We start from the raw sequence: 20995 nt of genomic DNA, 5'->3' as shown, positions 1-20995 counted from the left end.
ATGATTGCAACTCCCCGCCTTCACTGAGCGTATCAACAAATATACAAGAGCGCTTTGTCTGCTGTCACAATTTTTCTGCCTCTCCTGTGAAATTATCTCCTGACCTTCATTGTGTTTTTGTTCCACAGAGGGTTTGGCTTCATCACGTTTGCAGATGTTTCCAGTGTAGATAAAGTCTTAGCTCAACCACACCACGAATTAGACTCCAAGACGGTATGTATCACTTCATAACGTTTGGTTTCTGTAACTGAGAATGGAGAGTGTGCATTGAAACAGATGTCATTCAGATGAAGTTTTTTCCCACAGAGTTTTTCATTTCCTTTCCCATCTCTGTTTATTTCCTGCTGCTTTATTAAAATTTTTTTTTTTAGCCTGAGTGGACTGAGAGTTTTACGTACTTGCATAACAGTGCTTAACAATAGGAAAGGCCTAGGGCCAGTGTGAAAGAGATCGGAATCGTAATGGCTATAGGGCCACAGGGCTCTACAGTGCGACCATTTCGGTCGCATCTGCTACTGAAAATTACTGCGTGCGACTGGGTAAAAATTTATAGGAGCAATTGTGCGACTGACCCGATCAGGCCAGGTTCTACGGGGGTGCACCTCAGAATACGCACTTCTCAAAACGCACAAGTTTTTGTCCAGTGCTAAGTTCTGCACACTCACGAATCAGTCCTCTCATTATAACAAACAAAGTGTAGAGACAATGTAAATAAGAGGGTCATTGCGCAGTCATTGTAGACAACTTCATTGATTATACCGGAAGTTTGTGAGACTCTATATGCGCTTACTAGGCTATACATAATCCTTTCAGAATTTGAAGAAAAGTTTTGTTTTTTGTGCGACTAAAAGGACCAACAGCCACTTAACTTGTTTTTGATATTTATAATATATGATATGGTTAAGCAATATCACATGAGCAAGACTGCGGTTTTCCCCAAATATCAGCACGATTGCAAATGTGCTGTTGATTTTATACAACTGTTTAATAAACAATAATTTAATATTAAGTGACTTAGGCACAATATTGTCTGATATTGCTCCAGTTCATCAAAGTCACAGCTGAGCTTGCGCATGTTTTGTTGATGAATGAATCTGTCTTTTTGAACGAATTGGGTGAGTCAATGATTCAATGACCCATTCATAAAGACCGTCGCTGCATCCGAAATCAAATAGTTCCCTACTATGTATTATGCGAAAAACAGTACATTAAAAGAGTAGTATGCTTGAATACATAGTATTCGGAGAACAGTAGGCGAAAAGTTCCCAGATGGCCTATTACTTCCGGCGAGATTCTGAAGTGTGCATTCGATGGACACTTTACTATCCCATGAGGACATGGGAGAGAATTTATGAATGGCAGGAAAGCGACGCTAGGTCACATGACAGTAACAATATGACGGATGTAGTACGTCTAAATTTAATTCATATTACCCACATTCATACTATAAAGAATATACTTTTTTTAATGGTTGCAAAGTAAATTCAAATTCAAATGTAGTACCTACTCAGACAGTATGCGTTTTCGTACGAGTCACTTGCTTTAAGCGCAAGAAGAGGCGAAAGAGTACTCAATTTATGCCGAGTTTCACAGAATTGACTACTCTTTTGCATCTCCTTGCGCTTAAACGGACACATACACACAATATCAAAATACCCGTCTCGTAAACATAGTTGTTATGTCTAAACGGTTGAGAAAGAAATAGGATGTGTATCATTTAATTGGATGCATGCATCAGGTCAAAGGGACAGCAGCTTTGCTGTGTAAGTCATTAATGTTAATCAAGCAACAAAACCGCTTTAACAAAGATTAATCTGTATTTCATTAAATTCAGTGAACACTATGCAGTGTTATTTTACATTTAATTTTTACATTTCTGTACCTGAATACTACTGTTAGACTTTATTTTTAACTTTGTTATATTGTATTTATCTATGCTTGTAATTTGTGTTTCTTATTTTATTACACACTGTTCTCTCGTCTTTAATAATGTTTGATTTTATTAGTTAGGCTAGTAGTTTTTGCTGTGTTATCAAAGTACTTAAAGTGTTCTTTAAGTAATAAATAGAAAGCAGTGTTACGTTCGTCAACCCCCCCACACCCAAACTGTTTTTTTTTTTTTAACCGATCCGTGACTCCAAAAAAAACGATAAATGATCCGAACTGTGAGTTTTGGGATCCGTTGCACACCTAATTTGTGAAAGAAGTACAGAAAATGTTGGCAGGGCCAGTAAAAATTAACAACTTGCCCATCCTTATTTTTCTTTTAGTCCTGCATATGTAGTAGAATCAGCCATAAAACTCAACGCTGTGTGTTAAAATGAATTTGGCATCTGTGTATATGGTGTTTAGACTGACATTCACTCAAGGACTCTGAGCCGAAATGTGTCCTTTCCTTGTTTATCTGGGAAATAACTAAAAGATAACTGTTATAAACTCATCTGATCTCATTCTGAACTGAAGGGACACCTCTGGATTTCCCCTTTCTTTCCTTTCACAGTCACCTGAGACTCATGGACATTCACTTCCCACCCACATGGATTTGATGTTTCCCTTTGCATGTCTTCATATTGTAAACTTGCAATCTTCTATAGCATTAGCTTGAGTTAGCTCACTACTGAACAAGGAAGAAATTCCAAAAATGACCCCTAGAGTGTTGAAAATGTGAACATTCATAACGGAAATATATAGTTACATCAGTCAGTGTGCTGGCATTCTGAAAATAACACTTCTCTACTGTGCGTTGATTTCTTTAGTATGTTTAGTTTGTGGGGGAAAAAAACAAAAACTTAAATGTCAGACAAACTACGCCGAACACCTGGAGCGACTACACCACACGCTGTCTTCATTCTCCAAGTCTTATATGCTCCAGAAACGCTTGCGTGTCTGATGCTGTCTGTAAATCTGACGGTAATGAATAATTACGACTGGCAGTGAGGTTTCAGGGCTGTGCTGTGTGTCACTCGTATTCAGCTGAAATCAGATTTCTGTGAGCTTTTTATCGCAGTGGGGGGTTGTTATCTCGTCTCCTGCAATCAGCGCTGAGTTTTGTACAGTGTACAGGAACAGTAAACACTTTGAGTGATGTCTTTTTAAAGAGGAACTTTTGATGGAGGATCTACCAGGCATATTTGAACAGTCAATGGCTCTGTCTTAAATTGAGTTGTCTACCTAGATGGCATTTTTAGGAACAGGCACATAGTGTTTTTTTCAGAATACAGTAAGCAGTTTTAGGTCATTTTGGTTGAAAGCTCGTTTAGGGGTTTTGTTTTTGTAAGAAACGAGTCTCAGTGTTCCTCTTTACACCTGCAGATTGCCATTTAAACCTGGAATGAACGTTTAAATGCATCTCCTGTGATTTGGATTTCAAAGGTCTAAAATAGTAAAAATAAATATGCTGAAAGTCTACATGTCACCCTAAACTCGTCAGTTGAGCAGAACATTCATCTTTATTTTAGTCATGTAACTGCACTTTGCCTGTGCTTCATGTGACTGAAATCTTCTGGACTGTATGGTTATTTTAAGCATGGAAGCAGCTCAGGGTACTTTACAAATGCAATGTGGAAGTTTTTGACTTCCAGCTAAAGTGGTTTTTGTAATCCAAACACAAAATGCTTTGAGCCTCTTTATACTTGTATGTAGCGCTGACCGCTTGTGATCGGATCAGCCAAAAGGATGTTAATACCAGATGTAAACCACTATCTGAAAGCAATAAAAGGCTACTAACACATTAAACTGCTACTGCTGAGATGGGAGAAGCTCAGTAATTGCTTCATCTGGAAATACACAGGACTTTATTTACACAATGTGTGCTCGAATCTAAATTACATATTGGCTTAATAACTGCTGTCTGCTGTTTGGTTTAGATTATCACTAGGTTTTAAGATTTTTCTGATTAGTCTGTGATTAGTTTGTCTGACTGAATGGCTGGCACTGCAGTGGTTTTGCTTTTGTTTTGACAAATCCAGTACCAGCAACAATGGTAATACATTTTTTTTTTGTATGAATAGGACTAATAAGTTATGACCTCTAATGTCCTGACCCCATAGACGCAGCTTATTGATTTCAATGGATTTCTAATCCAACAACTGGACCATTTGCAAATGCATAACTCAAAAACCGACATCACATTGTTTTGTTTATAGACCCAGTATACACAAATGTTGCTCAATTTATCCGTGCATTAATCAGAAAAGGATGTTTGCTCTCAGGCTGTATGGAAAAAGACTCCTAATTTCTACTGATTTGAAATTCAAAGCGTAATATTGTTTCTGCTCACATAGGCTTGTTTCTATGGAGTAATTGAGGTTGAATTGGTTAAGCCTCAGGCTAATTGCTAAAACGAATCACTACATGAAATTCATCACAGAGAAGGTTTCCATACCTGTTACAAAATCCATCTCTCTAATTGACCTGATTTGGGGAGATAACGATCACAGCTCAGTCAAATGGAATTTTGGGAGAGTAAAAGGTTCATTCAGTGGACACCAGTGTGTCATTTCAGAGAATAATTACCCCGTGAGAAGCACAGTGAATTGACGTATCTATATTTAAAATGGGCAACATATACATTGTAGACAAGGCAGAAAAATACTCCTAAGATTCTATCCAGCAAGAAACTGTGTGTGTGTTTTATTTAGAAAGGCTCTGTGTCTGTAATGATACACTTATATGCTGCAGAGCCCTCAGGCAAACGTTCAAAACTACACTAGGAGTTTTGCTACAATCTAAAGCCTTTGCCTTGCTGAACATGGACAAGTAATTTCCTGCAAGAGCCCAATTTCGATCTGTTTATGTTTTTCCTCTTGACTACGTCTGCCTGTATGAGATTGTTTGAAACTCCTCTTTATAAGAGGCTGTATTAAGGCTGAGGCAAGACAGTGTGACATTGGAGCATGAAATAGTTTCTCTGATAATTCTTTCTGTCTGCACACCTTCAGCAGATTGAACACAAACTGAAATTAACAAGATGACAAGCCAAAGAGTTAATGGCTTTGTTCCAGTGTGACCCATCCGTGCTCCAAATTTTTTCATTCCAAAGCTTGATGGTGTTGATGATTTGTATGAAATGATGAACGAGTGTATTAAAGTATGAAGCATGAAAGAGTGTATTAAATTTAGACCTGGATAACTGCATTCAAATATGACTTTGCTTTTCTAATCGTCATTCTCTCTCTTTCTTTCTCTGTTTGTGCACAGATTGATCCTAAGGTCGCCTTTCCTCGCCGCGCCCAACCCAAGGTCAGAATTTGATAACTTTTGTTTGACGCTGACATTCTTTGTTGCTTTTGCGCAAGCATTTTTCATATTGTTTTTTTGTAGTGCAGACCTGTGCATCATAGTGTGGAATATCAATTATGTGGTCGGTCAGTGATGCGTGTGTCCATCTGAAGTGATTTTCAGGGATTTGTGGGTAGTGCTATTAGTTGTCAGTGTGTCCGTCTCTTTTGTGCTAATGCAGTTCTTCCTCTTTACTCTGTAAATTGGTCTGAAGCTCATAGTGTCCGCCCAAGTGCCATCCACTCTGGCAGTTTCTTTCTTTTTTGTCCCACAACAAACACCGATCGATAATGGATTTTTTTTTCTTGGTTTTGAGTGCCTCACAGGTTAGTTTGTTCTGTGCTGAATGGCTCAGGTTTCAGACAGGTGGAAAGCGCTCCGAATGATCCAGGGCATGTCTTCAAAGTCTGTTGGCATGCATTTCCAAAATTTCCAGACAGTTCCTTCCCCTTATTTATTTGCCAGTTTTGGTTTCTTAACCTTTTCCTTTGCAGCTCAGAACAGCTCAGACGTTTCCCCCCTCCTCAGGTCCCTGGATTCCTGTTGAAACAAAGAAAATGCATTTTGCTCCAAGGCAGCCCTGTTATTTATTTTTTATTTTTTTGGACCCCCTAAACAATATGAACTCCCCTGCAGACAGCAGGTTATGAGAACTGTATTGTCAATTTCAAGGAGACATGGACCGGTTTCTCTCTCTTGCACCCTAGCATCATTTCTGCCGTGTCCTTTTTCTTATACCACAAAGATGGATAAAGAATAATGTGCTGTTGTTGTTGTTGTTGTTTTTTGTACTGTAAGTAAACGTAAAGCTGGGTGCATAAGTGCAGAAAGAACTGTATTTATTTTAGTGTAAAGCAGAGAACATGGATTTTAAGGGATCTTAAGGCAATAGGATTAAGGCAGATCTATTGGCATTGCACTGGTTTTTTTTTTGTACATGTAAAATTGATTTTAGGCCGCAAGCAGCTAATCGTTCTTGTCACACATCTTCCCTACATTCTGCCTGAACGGTAGTGCTCGTTTTTATTTCTTAGTGTGAGGTCCATGTCCGCTGGAGACTTAGACATTTTTTTTTAACATGATTGCAGCCCTCCTGTTGTTTATGGACCCTTTATAGTTGTCCTGTGCTATTGCAGTTTGAGAGGTTTGTATTTAGGTTAAGAGAAATGTTATCATCTGCGCTGTTTAGATTGAGAGTTACAGATGGGTGTGGTGACGTTAATGAGACTTTTAAGCAATGGAATTCTGCGTTGGGGTTGTAATTCCCTTGTGATGTCATCAGTGATGTCATTTACACTTGGAGATGAGTTTTTCCTAGCTGTTGTGTCTTGAGAATGTTGTTCTCTTCTTCTCCTGCAGACATTAGTGTCTCAGAAATGAGCTTGTCTTTGGTAGCCAAAGTGACCGTTTTCCCCTGAGATTTTTTCCAGCCAACATTTGTTGCCGCCGGTGTCACACTGTGATAACACAACAGATTATGACGTGTCCCGACATGATTTTAATTGCCACTGGGACTGTGGCCTCTTGTGTCGTTAAAAGAGCTTTGAAAGCTTGTTATGGAAATGACAGCTAGTCACGAGTCTCTTCAGAAGAGGTGACCATCGTGATTAACGTTTTCCTGTCTGCCTCATTAGCATGTGCGCACTGAGAACCGCCACTCGGCTTTAAGTTGTCCCTGATTACTATAACTCATGTGAGATAGCCATACAAGACGTCCATTTTTAAGTCGTTTCGTTTTAGGGTCATTCCTGCCTTTAACAAGAATGAAATTGGTCCAGAAAAGTTCAGTGTTTCTTAATGGATACTAAACATTTTAATGTAGAGTTATGTTAGGTGTTTGCAAATTTTCCTTTATATTTTAGCATAGTTGTGTGCTTGCAGCTTGAATTGAATGTTGTTGTATGGTGAGTCTGGGTATTGCAGAATAGAGCATTTTTTATGTTCAGTTCAGATGTCTTGCTGGGTTTGTTTGATCTAATTTAGTAAGTAGCATGCAGATACTTTTACTCTAGTTGACATGCAGTACACATATTGAGATTCATATCAAAAGTCGTATAGTGATCTCGAGGTATATTCTTCCTTTAAGTTTAGTCGAGGGAGACCAGTTTAAGAACAGAAAACACAAAGCGCTGTAAGAAACTTTGCAGGGGCACAAATATAACTCTGCTAAGCGATGTCTGTGTTGGCGGAGCACGTTTTCTTTGCAGCTGGCCTTATTGTTATCAGACTGAGCTGCCAACTTTCACCTGAGCATGTGGATATTCTTGTTTTTCTCAACATAACTATGTGAAACAAAATAAACACGATAACCATATGCAGACTCGAGTGTATATGTACGTTCTGCACGATAATAGGCTTTTTTAGTGTTTTTTTCCTGTTTTCTCTGCTTGAGCTTAAATTCATTTTTTCTGTATGTTGTTTTCAACTAAAAGGAAACCATAAGATATAATGTAAGTTTGTTGTGTATATTGCTTAATCATAAGCTTGTTCAGAAAAATTGGTGACAAAAACTTAAGAGAAAGTTTGAAACTAACGAGAAATAACGTCTTTCTTGTTAAACTTCATTTAAATAAACAAAATAATCGAATATAGCTTTTTATGAGCCCAAATATTCGATTACAATGTTTCTAAAAAATGCCCGTCCCTAGTTTTGACAGATTTTTTTTTTATGCCATATGATTCTAACATTCCTGGTTTGAATATTTTGAATCATTTTCTATTATTAACTGATTTTTTTTCTCATAATTTTGGCAGTAGATGAACTGTTAAAGGAGTGATCTTGAGATGAGTCCCTGTAATCGTGTAATCGTAAATTTGAGACTCATATGCTGATGTATACGTTTTAAATTTGACAGGTGATTTTTATAAAATGTAATCACTTCTCAGTTGTTTAAAAGATTGCCAATTATCAAGTTTGATTAAAATGTTTAATTTTCCAATAAAAGATTAGAATTTTTTACATGATTTGTTACATTTAATTACCTTGTAGCAGATTTTGAATCTTATATTCTTGCATTGTGTTCTAACCAGATGCAATGCAATAAGATTCCAGCGATAACCAATGCGTCTGTCCACACCAGATGTGGCACGGCTACAAGACACAACAAAATCACAAATCATAGCCAATCAGAAGTGTGTGTCAAGTGCAAGTGCACTGCTGTATGACGCACTTGCTAAGAAGTAGATGAGTAATAAAAATTGGAAATGCATACTGAGTAACTGATACAATCTTTGTCATAGAATACACTTGTTTCTTCACATTTAGTTAGAGCTGCACGATTCTATAATAATAAATAATAATAATAATAATAAAAATAAATTGAGAATCACGGTTATTTTTGTTTCAAACCGACATCATAATTCTGAACAGACAACTAATCAAAATAACATTTAATTTAATAGAGGTTCTGACAAAACATTATTTTTTGATGCAGTCTATTTAAAATGTTTAAATAATCTGAATTATTTCTAATCAGTTTGAATGAATGATTCAATGACAAATACATGAGTCACTTGTCGCCACCTGGTGGCGTAACAATATAATTTATAAAATCGTTATTTGAAGCACCGTGTTAGCTTTTGAAAGTAAAACGGTGCTTCAAAACTTCAAAAAATTATTTGATCAATTTTATTGTTACGCCACCAGGTGGCGACAAGTGACTGAAATGTATTTGTCATTGAATCATTCATTCAAATTGATTGAATATTTGTAACACAGAAATAACAATATTGTGAGATTGAATACACTGTTTGTGAAGCTTTCATACTCATTCAAGATAACTGATAGCGGCAGCGCCAGCGCAGATTTAAATGTTCCGTTGTGATTTTGTCAAAGGTTTAAAGGAACACGCTGACTTTTGGGACTTTAGCTTATTCACCGTATCCCCCAGAGTTAGATAAGTCCATACATACCCTTTTCATCTCCGTGCGTGCCGTAACTCTGTCTGACGCACCCACCGCTAGCCTAGCTTAGCACAAAGATGGGAGGTAAACGGCTCCAGCTAGCATACTGCTCCCAATAAGTGACAAAATAACGCCAACATTTTCCTATTTACATGTTGTGATTTGTATAGTCACAGCGTACAAATAACAAGGTCACATGAGACACAGCCATCTAACCGTATACATACTGGGAACTATATTCTCAGAAGGCAAAGCACTGCTACTTGGGCGGAGTGATTTGCTCGCATCACCTGAGAAGCCCTGTGGTGAGGAACAGAGAGTTTGCTCAGAGTTGGAGTAAATCACTCCGCAGAAGTAGCAGTGCTTCGCCCTCTAAGTGTTGTAATTGAAGTGTTTAAGCCCAAAAGGCTTAATATTCAAAGTAGTTGACTGTCATTCTCCTCTACCCTGTGTGCGTTACTGTTTAAGATTAATTAAATATTTAACATCGTTCAATTTGTTTAGGGCACGTACCGTGCATTCATTCATTCAAATATTTTAAAAGACTGGAATAAGAGCAGTTGGTAAGAAAATATATTTATAGGAACATTTGAGCAGGTTCAAGATAATTCATGTTTATGCAGAGAACCTGATTCATTGTTTTAATTAATTGACAGCCATTAAACATTGTAATTATCTGTGGTTTCATGTATGTAGGTGCGCTGAACGCTGTTATCGGAAACTCCCGAGTTGAAATAAATGGAAAGTAAAAGTAGTTATGCATATGCAAGCAGTCAATAGACACATACAAATTGTTTGTCATTTAGGAATGAGATTGCATGGGTGTTTGAATCGAGATCGAAATCTTTTAATGATTAATCGTATTGCTCTACATTTACAGTTTGAATGTTTTTTTTTTGAAGAACTAAAGTATCTATTGTTACTTTCAGTATGATTATAAATATGATTATCACTCAAAATGATAGTTAAACTCACATTAAACCTTTTTAACATTAAAGCACATAATCTACCTGAAATTATCATTGTCATACTTTGTATGTTCTTGTTCCAGCCACAGAAATAGAAACCATTTTTAAATCGAATCCCGTCACTCGGTGTGTATGGATATTGCGGCTGGTTAGGGCAAAAACATGGTGAAAATGCGTTCTGTCGCGTGTCGTGGTTTTGCGTCTGATTAGGACATGCCAAGTCGTAAGAATTTGTTCATGAACTTTCCAGTCTTCCTGTTTTTTTTCCCCTTTATAACCAATAAAGTGTGCAGGAAATGACTTCTGACCTCTATTTTTCTAATCAATGCTTTTTCTCTCTCTCTCTTTGAGTCATTTTTTGGTTAGGCCTGTCACGGAACGGGACTCCTGCAGCTGCAGTTGTTGCATGCATGATCTTACAGTTTTTCAAGTGAAACTCTCAGTTCTGTTTCCATCTAAAAGAAAAGTCAGAAAACACCCTGAAGTGTAAACACAGCCCTCCAGCAGTGCTTGTGTCTGGCTCGTGTGGGTTTTAGTTAAGAAAAGAAATGCACTTTAAAAATGGCTCTGCAAAGCAGACAGGACGCCCATCGACTTTTTCACAGAAAACAAGAAACAATCCGATATCTGGCAAAGGCAGCCAGGATCATCGAGAGAGAAAAGTCAATCAATCAGCGCTGAGTTGATGGGATCACGGTATTAGGACACCTCACTTCTCACCTCATGTCAAAAAAGATCGTAACGGCTGCAAACAGGCGATGGGGTGAGGGTGTAGTAGGTTCTAATGTGAAGTGGCCTGTGGAAGAGTGATCGCAGATTGTCGATCATATAGGAGGATATAAATTTAGTGGATGAGCGCAGTTGGAGCCGTGGCCTAGTGGTTAGCCTTCTGACACAAGGGACTGTGGTGCTTATGCAGGCGGTGCGATACAGAATTTCCTGATCCCTTTACAACTGTCCTTCCCTGCCCTCTCGGTCAAAAGTGGCAAAAGGCCTGGTTTACCACCACCAAAAAAAAGAAAAGAAAAATTTGTCATGACAGACCAAAATGACTTTTTATTTTTAAGTTAACTTGTCACCGTAATGATGTTAAAGGGTTAGTGAAGGAGGAGGCGGGAACCGGCAAAAGATCAATGTAAAATTTTACTGACCAATTAAACAAACACAACAAAATAAACAAAACACTACTGCCCCTCACGGACGACTGCAGCATAGACAAATCTATAACATAAAGTCCCAGGCCTGGGGCCTAATGCATAAATGTTGCGTACGCACAAAATGGGCATAGAAATGTGTGCATGCAATTTATAAAACATAAACTAGGCATGAGTATGTGCGCACTGTACGGACACTCTAGACTGTGTGTACGCACTCTTACTGGAGTGAGCAAAGTAAACAGAATAATTTACACTCTGTTTTACATCTGGTATACACATTTAGATTAAATGGACCATCCTCATTAATCTCGTTAAAGGGATAGTTCACCTTAAAAGAAAATACTGTCATTAATTGCTCACCCTCATGTTGTTTTAAATCTGTAAGACTTTCGTTCATCTTCGGAACACTAAAGAAGATCTTTTAGATTAAATCTGAGAGCTTTCTGTCCCTCCATTGACAGCTACGCAACCACCACTTTGAAACTTTCAAAAAGTTTATAGAGATCGTAAAACGAATCCATATGAATTGTGCGGTTTAGTCCAAATTTTCTGAAGAGACTCGATCGCTTTATGTGATGAACAGATTTAATTTAGGCGTCCATTAAAAATAGAATCTGTTTCCATTTAAAAATATATAAACATCTTAAAATACATGTTTACCTTATAGGCAAAATTGCATACATTTGATTTGCCTCAAGCTATTAAAGATACTATTTGGCCAGTGGAAAAGATTGAAAATAACTAATCTGAAAACTTTCTCTGAAATGTATTTTATACAATTTTGATTTATTTATTCTAAAACAAGGCAAGGATACTGAATGATTTTTAGCAATGTAATGTCTTGTACCATTAAACATGGTATCACGTGTATGAGAATATGCAGTCAGATGACGAATAAAACTCCATAGTAAAGCTCCATATATGGTTATTCCCGGGAGGAGCCGTGGTGGAGATCCATACTCACAATCTTCCACTGACTGGGTTTTATAAGGGAATTTTTGCGCAGGTTCTGGCTAAATCTAGATTTTGAAAGTTTTACTCCTCCTTTTATCCTTCTGAAGCTCCTTGGGACTCGAGACCGGTGTGGAGCACAGGTGACGCTCATTAACACTCGTGCCATCGGCCTCACTCCGTTCCCACAGTTCTCGTTCCCGCTCTGCTTGGCACAATCACTTTAAGCTCAGCAGACTAAGTTACATTCTTCCTGTAGTGAATCTCACATCTTTGTGGTCGTTCTTCCCATCTTCTGTTGTAGTTTGTGGGTGCACCTGTTATGGATTTCTGGTAACGTTTGGCTTGAGACGAGGTTCAAGGTCTCTACTGCTTAAAACTATTCCTACAGAGCACACACAAAGAGAACATGGTGTCAGCTGATCAGTCTGCCTGGACTCATTGTGCTGATGAATCAGGCCAGCACACAATCTGCAGTCGTAAAATCCTGCAGAAAGTTCAGCAGAATTCAAGGCTGACATTCACAGTCTCACGCATCCCCTGGCCTCAATTTTTGTCTAATCAAGATACAGAATTTGCAGCCCATTTTAATCCCGCAATGTAAAACAAGATATTCAAGAAAAAAAGAGCGGTTTTTTTTTAATGGGCGACAGACCTAAATATCTAAATGAGTTTGCAAGCAATTATAACTTTACACTTTTGATGAGACTTCTTGATATGGAGACATCGAGGCTGAAAGTCAGATTCACCCTTAAAGTTCTAATCTTTAAATCTCTAAATGCATCCATCCATGAATTTTTACATCCATGTATGCGTTTCTGTTTTTTTTTTTTTTTATTCGTAATTTTAAATTATCATTGATATTCTGGTGATATGACAGATTTTCTCTGGTCACATTTTCTGGACTTCTCCATTTAGTCAGCTTAAACCCCGTCCCTTTCTTTCAAGCAACTGTTAAGTTTGCACTCAGATATGCCTTCATCCAATTAACAACCGATGGATAGAATGAAGTCCCCACCCTACATTTTTATTAATTCGTTGATCATTTTATTTTATAATTTTGAAATAATAATACTTACATTGTTACTAAAAATATCTTGAAATATAATAATATTAATGCTGCTTTTTTAATTATTATTTGCTTTTGTTGTTGTGACCTTTATTGCATGTAATTGCTGTTAACTGTTGGCAAGATACAAACTTACTGTACAACAGTGCCGTAAAATTATTTAAAGATGATGCAACCTGACTTTCAACCTGTTTTAAATTGTTACAATGTGTTACCTGGACCGAGAAATTCATTGCAGCCTTTAGCCACTGCCTTCAATGTGTTGGATCCTTCACTGGAAACCAAAAGTAAATCACTCCCGCTAAAGGTTTACTCTTTGAATTCTTGCACCCGAGAACAAGACGTGTCGACAACGTAATGACTGTTTACTAAGTATTTTCTACTAAAGCAAGGCAGTATTTTACTCTGGTAAGCATATCCATAGCAGACTGGTGGGAGTGTTAATGTACATTCCTGAAATCCATTACTTCCAAAATTCCACACATGTGCTGTTTAACTGATTAGTAATGCATGTAGGAAGTTTTTCATACCTTATCAATATCATAAGATGCATATATGAGACTGTACACTGTTGTTCTTTCTCTATTCAAATGTTCATTCTGCTCTAAGAAGATGCTGCAGTTTTGTGTCGCTGCTGCACCAGGACGATAAAGGCTGTTCAGATGAAAACAGGTGTGCAGTGAATCTAGACGAGATAAAAGTGAAGGACAGTTGACTTTTCACTCTCATTCAGGCATGTAATAATACTACAGTGCTGTCCCACTCTGAACTGGTTTGAGTTATAGTTGTCATCATGCCGGACAAACATTTGCATGCACTGTAAAATCAGCCAGAGAGACAGCGATGATTTGCTTGTATGGTAATAGGGTTACTGTATGGTTACACTCATTTCTCTCTCTCTTTCTTTCTCTCCCTCTGTCTCTCGTTTTTATTTCAGTAGTCATCTCCTCTGCTGTGATCTTGCTGTGGGCCTTTTCATCTGTTGTGTGTGTCTGTGTATTGTGCTATTTTAGTGATGTATTTTGGAGCTGTCTGAACGTGACTCATGATGTACATGACTCTCTGTCTTTCTCATTGTGAAGTGTTTGTATTTGAATTAGCTCTTCTGATGCAGTCATCTTAAAGAGGCAGTTCACCCAAAAATAAATTGCTGTCATTTACTCTCCCTCATGTTGTTCCAAACCTGTGAATTTCTTACTTCTGCAGAACACAAAAGAAGACATTTTGAAGATTGTTGGTAACCAAAGAGATTTGGTAACCATTGACTTGCATTGTATGCACAAAAAACACTGAGACATTTCTCAAAATATCTTGTTTTATGTTCTGCTGAAGGAAGTAAGTCATGTTGGGAATAACATGAGGGTGGGTAAATAACAAAATGTACAATTTTGGGTGAACTATCACTTTAAGGCTATGCTGGCATAGGAACTACAACTACTGTTCGATGGTCCTCTCAGACTGGACACATGACAATTTTCAGAAGTCATTGTGCTCTAAGAGGTGGTATTGTGCAGAGCACCAGTCTAAGGCTTTAATATCTCTGGGAAAGACTGGCTTGTGGTTTGAGATGTTTGAGAAACCCCAGTATGCCCCCAACACCACATGGAAAGAGGAAGCGCCTCCAAACAGAGTTTTAGAGCAATTACACCCCGATCAATAGAGAGAGAGCAGCAATAACAGGACATTTCCACAACAGCAGGAGGGCACACAGAGAGAGGCTGATATCCGGCTGCTGGATTTGGGTTTATTAGATGAAGACGGGGGTTTAAGCCAAGATTTTGTCCAGTACACAGCTGCTCGATCAGCCCAGATCAAGGTGATGGACCATGGGACTGAACAAACAACTGGAGACCCTCTTTCTCTTTCTCTCTCTCTTTCTCTCTCTCTTTCTCTCTCTCTTTCTCTCTCTCTTTCTCTCTCTCTCTCTCTCTCTCTCTCTCTCTCTCTCTCTCTCTCTCTCTCTCTCTCTCTCTCTCTCTCTCTCTCTCTCTCTCTCTCTCTATGCTTTTGTTCTGTGCTCACTGTAGACTTCTTTATTTTCTGAGGACATTTCTGTTGTTCATAGGCTTTTATTTGTGCTATGAGAGACAGGAATAGATTGCAGGCTGCTCTGGGCAGAGCCACAGGGTGATTGTCTTTGACAAGTCCCCTGTCAAATCAAAAGAAAGTCATTGCTGTGTTCCTATATCTTATCGCAGCTCTCAAATTAATGGAGGCCTGTTGAGGAGGACAAGTTTTACCCCATTCAATTCTGTTTTACCATAATTCTGGTTTTGTTTTGTGCCACTTTTTGTTTGAGCGAATGATTTAGTATTTCTGAAATAATCTGTTCTTTCTTCTTTCCCACGAAGGAAAGATAACTAAGGCCCTTTCACACCAAGTCTGTGTAGCTATTAAGTGACCAAAAAACTTAAATGGATGATCTTCGAGGTGTTTTGTCAATCACTGAATTTCTGATTTGTTAAGGTGCAGTCACATTTACTGTATGTGAATTTTCATGGACAAAGTCCTTTCTGTAGGATTCTACACAATTGGGAATTTTGCTTGAGCCCAAAGGATTTTCCCATGCATATTTCACATAAATTCACCTCTTTGACATAAAGCTGCTTGGTTTATGATTGACTTCTGTGTGAGCCTGTGTAAACCTTTTAAATTACCTGTTTAAACTATTTACACGGTATTCAGTAAACATGCACTAAGTCATGTCCATGTTTTCAGGCTACAACTGAAACTTTCTTGTTCTCTCCTGTTCTGTACCTGCTGTTAAAATCTCTTCCGCACCTCAAACAGAAGACAAGATTCAGTTTTCCTGTCTTGCAGGGGTGCTGCCTTAATTAAATCAGTTGGTCTAACGGATTAATTAGTCTGGCTGGATGTTTGCTCATTTTTCCTGGGAGGATTGGAGAACTATGGCTGAATGATCGATGTGGAATCAGGTCGCCTCTAGCCCTCTGTAAACTCTCTGCCCTCTGATTCGCTCATACTTTCTCTCTGTTTAACAGGTTTAGGCTGCAAATCAATGCAAATCTCTGAGTCTGAACTGTCATTTTTTTATGCTTTCTGCCATTGTAGCTAAAGTTTCATAGGTAGCATTCAGGGTTTCATTTGAGATTTAACCAGTACACAATGCCAATGTTCCTTGGTTAAAGTATAGGCAGCTTCACTGTCTATGTGCACATTCTAGTTTTGTCTAGTCACACCATTTGCATATAGCATAGACACTTGAGGTTGGGCATTACAGTGATTTTTATGATGGCTAATAGCTTAAAAACGTACAAGGATTTTTTTTCTTAGCACAGTACAATATAGATAAAACATTAATGCTTTAGCATGTTGTTAACCTTTTACATAAATAAAAGAACACTGTGGGTGTGAGGACTCACTGTGGACTGCAGCTGTGAACCTCAGGTGAACAAATCTTCTGAATGAGCTACCAACAGTTCCTCTCCCTATGCACAGAGAGAGAGATGAGGAGTTTCATGGAGAGAGACAGTAAGACAAAAAGAGCCAAGCCGAGGACTGTGTTCCAGCAATGAGGAGAGCTGCCGATCAGAGGGTTTAGTTAGTCACTGGAAACGGCGGTGTCCTCAGGTACATGTCTTCTTGGGTTACACACCTACAGATGGTCCTGTGTCTAATGAGTTTGGCTGGCAGGGCATGGATTCATGTGTTCTTGAACGCCCTGAGGTTGATCTATAGCTCATGGTATGTGCACAGGAATAAACATGCTGTCGGAAAAGACAAGCGTCAGCTGCACAGCTAGGATACAGAGAACTATTGCTTTTCTCTCCCTGTAGTCTCACAGAGCCAGAGTTTGGTCTAGCAGCATGGTTTAGTTCATATTGCTGCTTATTCTGGCCAAGAACTGCCTACTTAGACATGAAAAGTCTGTCTAGCTGGCATTTAAAGTGTGTGTTGTTTTTTTTTTTTTTTTTACACTAGTTTTTATATGAGCACCTACTTCCGTGTGTGTATGTATATGTCGTGTGTGTATATATAATGTGTGTGTGTGTGTGTATATATATATGTATATATGTATGTGTATATATGTATGTATCGGTATATGTATGGGTGTGTGTGTGTATATATAATACAAGGCTGCATGTGAATGAGTTTGTGTTGAGTTTTAGTGAGGTGGAGACTTATAATCAGGACACATATACGCAATCTCTTTGTAGGAAGTGTTTATTTGCTTGTGGATTGATCCCCCCCCCCCCCCCCCCAACAAGTCTTTTTTTATTTATCACATGATGTGTAACAGTGGAAACAATAGCATTTTAAAAGAACAATAAAACCCGAACAGGGAGATCTCTTATTCTTGTGTGTGCATGAGCTGTTTGTTTGCTACTGTTCAGGACGGATGAGACACAGCCCTCTGTGAGGGGATCTATTGATTCTGCTGCCCAGTTCAGAGATAGTCATGTTCAGGCCTGTGTGTGTTTTGAATTGATTCCGGATGCCATCGCTGTTTGTTTTATGTGCTCTGTGTAAATGTGTTTGTGTGTTTCTGCTGTCTATGTATTGTCTTTGCTGGCTGCATCATTTTTGCATTTTTTGTCTCTCTCTGTATGTCTCTCTAGGAGTCAGAGACAAAGCTTTATTAGCCTAATTAAAATACACAATATTGACAGAGTTTAACATACTCATAATGCAGAAATAGACTATAGATTTGATGGTTGCTAGCAAAAGATAGGGATTCATATTATTTTCCACAGTTCTGTTAAGGATATCATCTGGCATTTCTTAGTGCAAAATTATCCACTGCACAAAAGAGAAGCAAACTGCATAAGAGAGATTGAAACTGATACCCATAGAGTCACAGTCTCTTCAGTTTCAGGCATGATCCATATATGAAATGGCGATGTAGTTGTTTAGCATTGTGCAGTTAAATATAGAAAATAAGTTAAAGTAAATAGAAAAAAAAAAAGAATGTTAACTATGGCTTAAAGTAATGTCTCTCTCTCTTTCTGATAAATAGTGCTGATATCAGGCTCCTGTGGATGGTGTTATTACAGTAGGTCTCTTTTTCTTTAATCTGGTGTGAAACTGTGCAGGTGCTGAGACGTCACTTTAGGTTAAGCCTGCGTTACGCTTTCTGTGACTCACATATGTACGATTCTATTTCTGTGCTCATTGAAAAACAGGACAGTTTTGTTAGTAGTTGAGTCTACATCTGCACTTGTCAGCTATGTGTTTGTGGTGAGGCATCTGCACAAGTAATTACACCAGTACAACGTCAAATATACTGGAGAGAGAGAGAGAGAGTGCCTCATCTCCATCTTTCTGTGTCTTCCACAGCTAAAACTCTTGAGATATAAGCACTTTTTAAACAAGCGCTGCAGTAAACAGGATGAAGTGTGTGTGTGTGTGTGTGTGTGTATATGAGAGTCTGTTGTTTCAGTGTTTGAATGTCGCTTTTTGTTTCTCATTTTCAGACTCATTTCTGTCCATTTTCATGGTTAATTTTGATAATTTATGTTTTTCGTCTCTGTTGGAAGGCAGAATCAGCCGTTGTGTTGTGCCTCCTCCTGTGTGATTGAGTTTTCACTCTGTCTATTTTCTCTCTCTTTTGTCTGTCTCTCTCTTTCTTTAGGGTGTCAGTCTCACTGCTGCTGTCACTGTCTGTCTCTGCCTGTCAGTCCAACCTCCAGCTCCACACTCGTTCATATCTCTCTTTCTCTCTCTGTCTGTCTCTCAGGGGTTAATCATGGTGGAGATGCCACCACCATCCAAAAAGACTCTGATAAGCTCTTGTGGAAATATAAATTATAAATGCTTCCATTGTCATTGCCTGTCTCTCAGATTTAAAACTTTCCTTTTTCTGGCTATGTTCCGAATTGCATACTACTTTACTACTCTGCTATTTTTCTATGTACTGTGCATTGTGTAAATTAGATGTCTACTGCACATTTTGCAAATGCAGTATAATGGTTACTATTCAAAATATATATATTTTTTGGTTACACTTTATGTGAAGGTGATGTAGTTACATTGTACTTACTCGAATAAAAACTGAGTAATATTAATTAACTATATGTTCTTACTGTAGAGTTACAGTTAGGGTTTTGTTAAGGGTTAGTTACTTGTAATTATGCATAATTTACTGTTATTACTATAGTAAGTAAGTACATGTAGTAACTAGGGGTGCACCGAATGAAATTTTTTCAATACCGATAATTCTTTATATTTGGCCAATTAATATTGGCTAATAAATCTAAATCCAAATTTTTAAATAATTTTTGAGAGCCTGATTACAAAAACAAGTCTCACCATTAAAAAGCATATGTTATAATGTTCTCATAATTTTATGTAGCTATATGACAGACTTGTGCTGCACATGTTGCGCTAAATTGATCAAAAGTGACAGTAAAGACTTTTACATTTACAAGAAATTCAAATGTCATTGACAAATAAATGCTGTTCTTTTTTTTTAGGATTCTTTGAATATAATCTATCATGGTTTAAGCAGCACGACTGTTTTCAACTTTGATAATAATAAAATGATATTTCTTGAGCACCAAATCATCATAGTGCAGAGACCTGGAGGGCAAAACATCCATAGAACTGCAGAACAGGCCTGTCATTTTTCCATCGGTTTCCATCTGTTTGTGCCTTAATCTACTAAAACAGTGAGAGTAAAAGATCAAGTTCAGTATACACCTTATTGATGATGCATACTATATGAGAGCAGAAGAGCCCAGAATATGAATGCAACATGCTTTATAATGGTTTTCTATGGAAAAACTTTTTGTTGCATTTATATTCTGGGTTCATCTGCTTGCATGTATGTGGTATGCATCATTAATAAGGTGTATATTGAATCTAGTCTTTTAATATTACTGGCTTACTAGATTAGGACTTGGTACAAACCTGTTATAAATGACTGGCGTGCAATGGAGGATAGCCTTGTTTTGCCCTCCAGGTGGGTGTTCCTATAAAGGTGTGATGACACATGAAACATGAATTATGAATTAGAACGATTTCTGAAGGATCATGTGAAACTGAAGACTGGAGCAATGACTTATTTATTTATTTATTAAACCAATGCAGCTTTGGTGAGTATAATTGACTTCTTTAAAAAAACAAAATTTGGAATACTGTGTCCTAGAATGCAATGTGCTCCACTCAACACATTTGTGACGAATCAAACAGTAGTATCATCTAAAATTGTTAATATCTTTTTAAAAACTACTGTTTGAAATGTTTATCGTTTTGTATTCCATACTGATTCGCTCACTTTAAAAAGAAAAAACAGTTGTGCTCTATGTATTAAGCTGTACATTTAATTTTGATCGTAGCCCAACTTCTCTCCCACTGTTTCATTCATTAAACAGTGGAATAAAAAGCAAAGAAGACAAAGTAATCACTCTTTCTGATTAGAATACATAGCCTCACCTTAGGATTACAGAGAAGCAACTATTAAAATCTTAATGTCATCAAATGATTTAATGAATTACTGCTTATACCTGCCAATTATATATAAAAACAGATAATTACCCTGGGAAATTTGTCAGACCGCTATTTGTGTAATCAGGGATGTTTGAAGGTCATTGTTTAATTTGATGCGTTCAGTTTAATTGGTAGTATTCGTTTTGTTTGGTTGCGCCTGGAGCGCTGACTCTAGCGATTTGATTTTGCATGTTTCCACGAACACGGGTTTCAAAATT

The 20995-nt window shown here is 37.8% G+C and overlaps 1 protein-coding gene and 1 long non-coding RNA gene across 6 annotated transcripts in view; one reads left to right on the top strand and one right to left on the bottom strand.

The window, feature by feature from the left end:
• msi2a (musashi RNA-binding protein 2a) overlaps positions 1–20995 on the top strand; it is a 186933-nt gene that overhangs the window by 2191 nt on the left and 163747 nt on the right. For all 5 annotated transcript variants that reach the window (XM_079861554.1, XM_079861553.1, XM_079861551.1 and 2 more), the window contains exons 4-5: positions 129–213; positions 5200–5241. In XM_079861554.1, the coding sequence (XP_079717680.1) occupies positions 129–213; positions 5200–5241 (127 nt within the window). The remainder of the gene's footprint in view (positions 1–128; positions 214–5199; positions 5242–20995) is intronic.
• LOC307152705 lies at positions 12535–16731 on the bottom strand. Its single transcript, XR_013820038.1, has 3 exons — positions 16712–16731; positions 12612–12644; positions 12535–12576 (listed from the first exon to the last, which is right to left on the bottom strand). It is a non-coding gene; the product is annotated as an uncharacterized lncRNA (long non-coding RNA).

This window comes from Squalius cephalus (genome assembly GCF_949319135.1).
Source record: "Squalius cephalus genome assembly, chromosome: 24".
In the NCBI taxonomy this organism is placed as follows: Eukaryota; Metazoa; Chordata; class Actinopteri; order Cypriniformes; family Leuciscidae; genus Squalius; species Squalius cephalus.
This window is presented reverse-complemented; position numbering and strand designations above follow the sequence as displayed.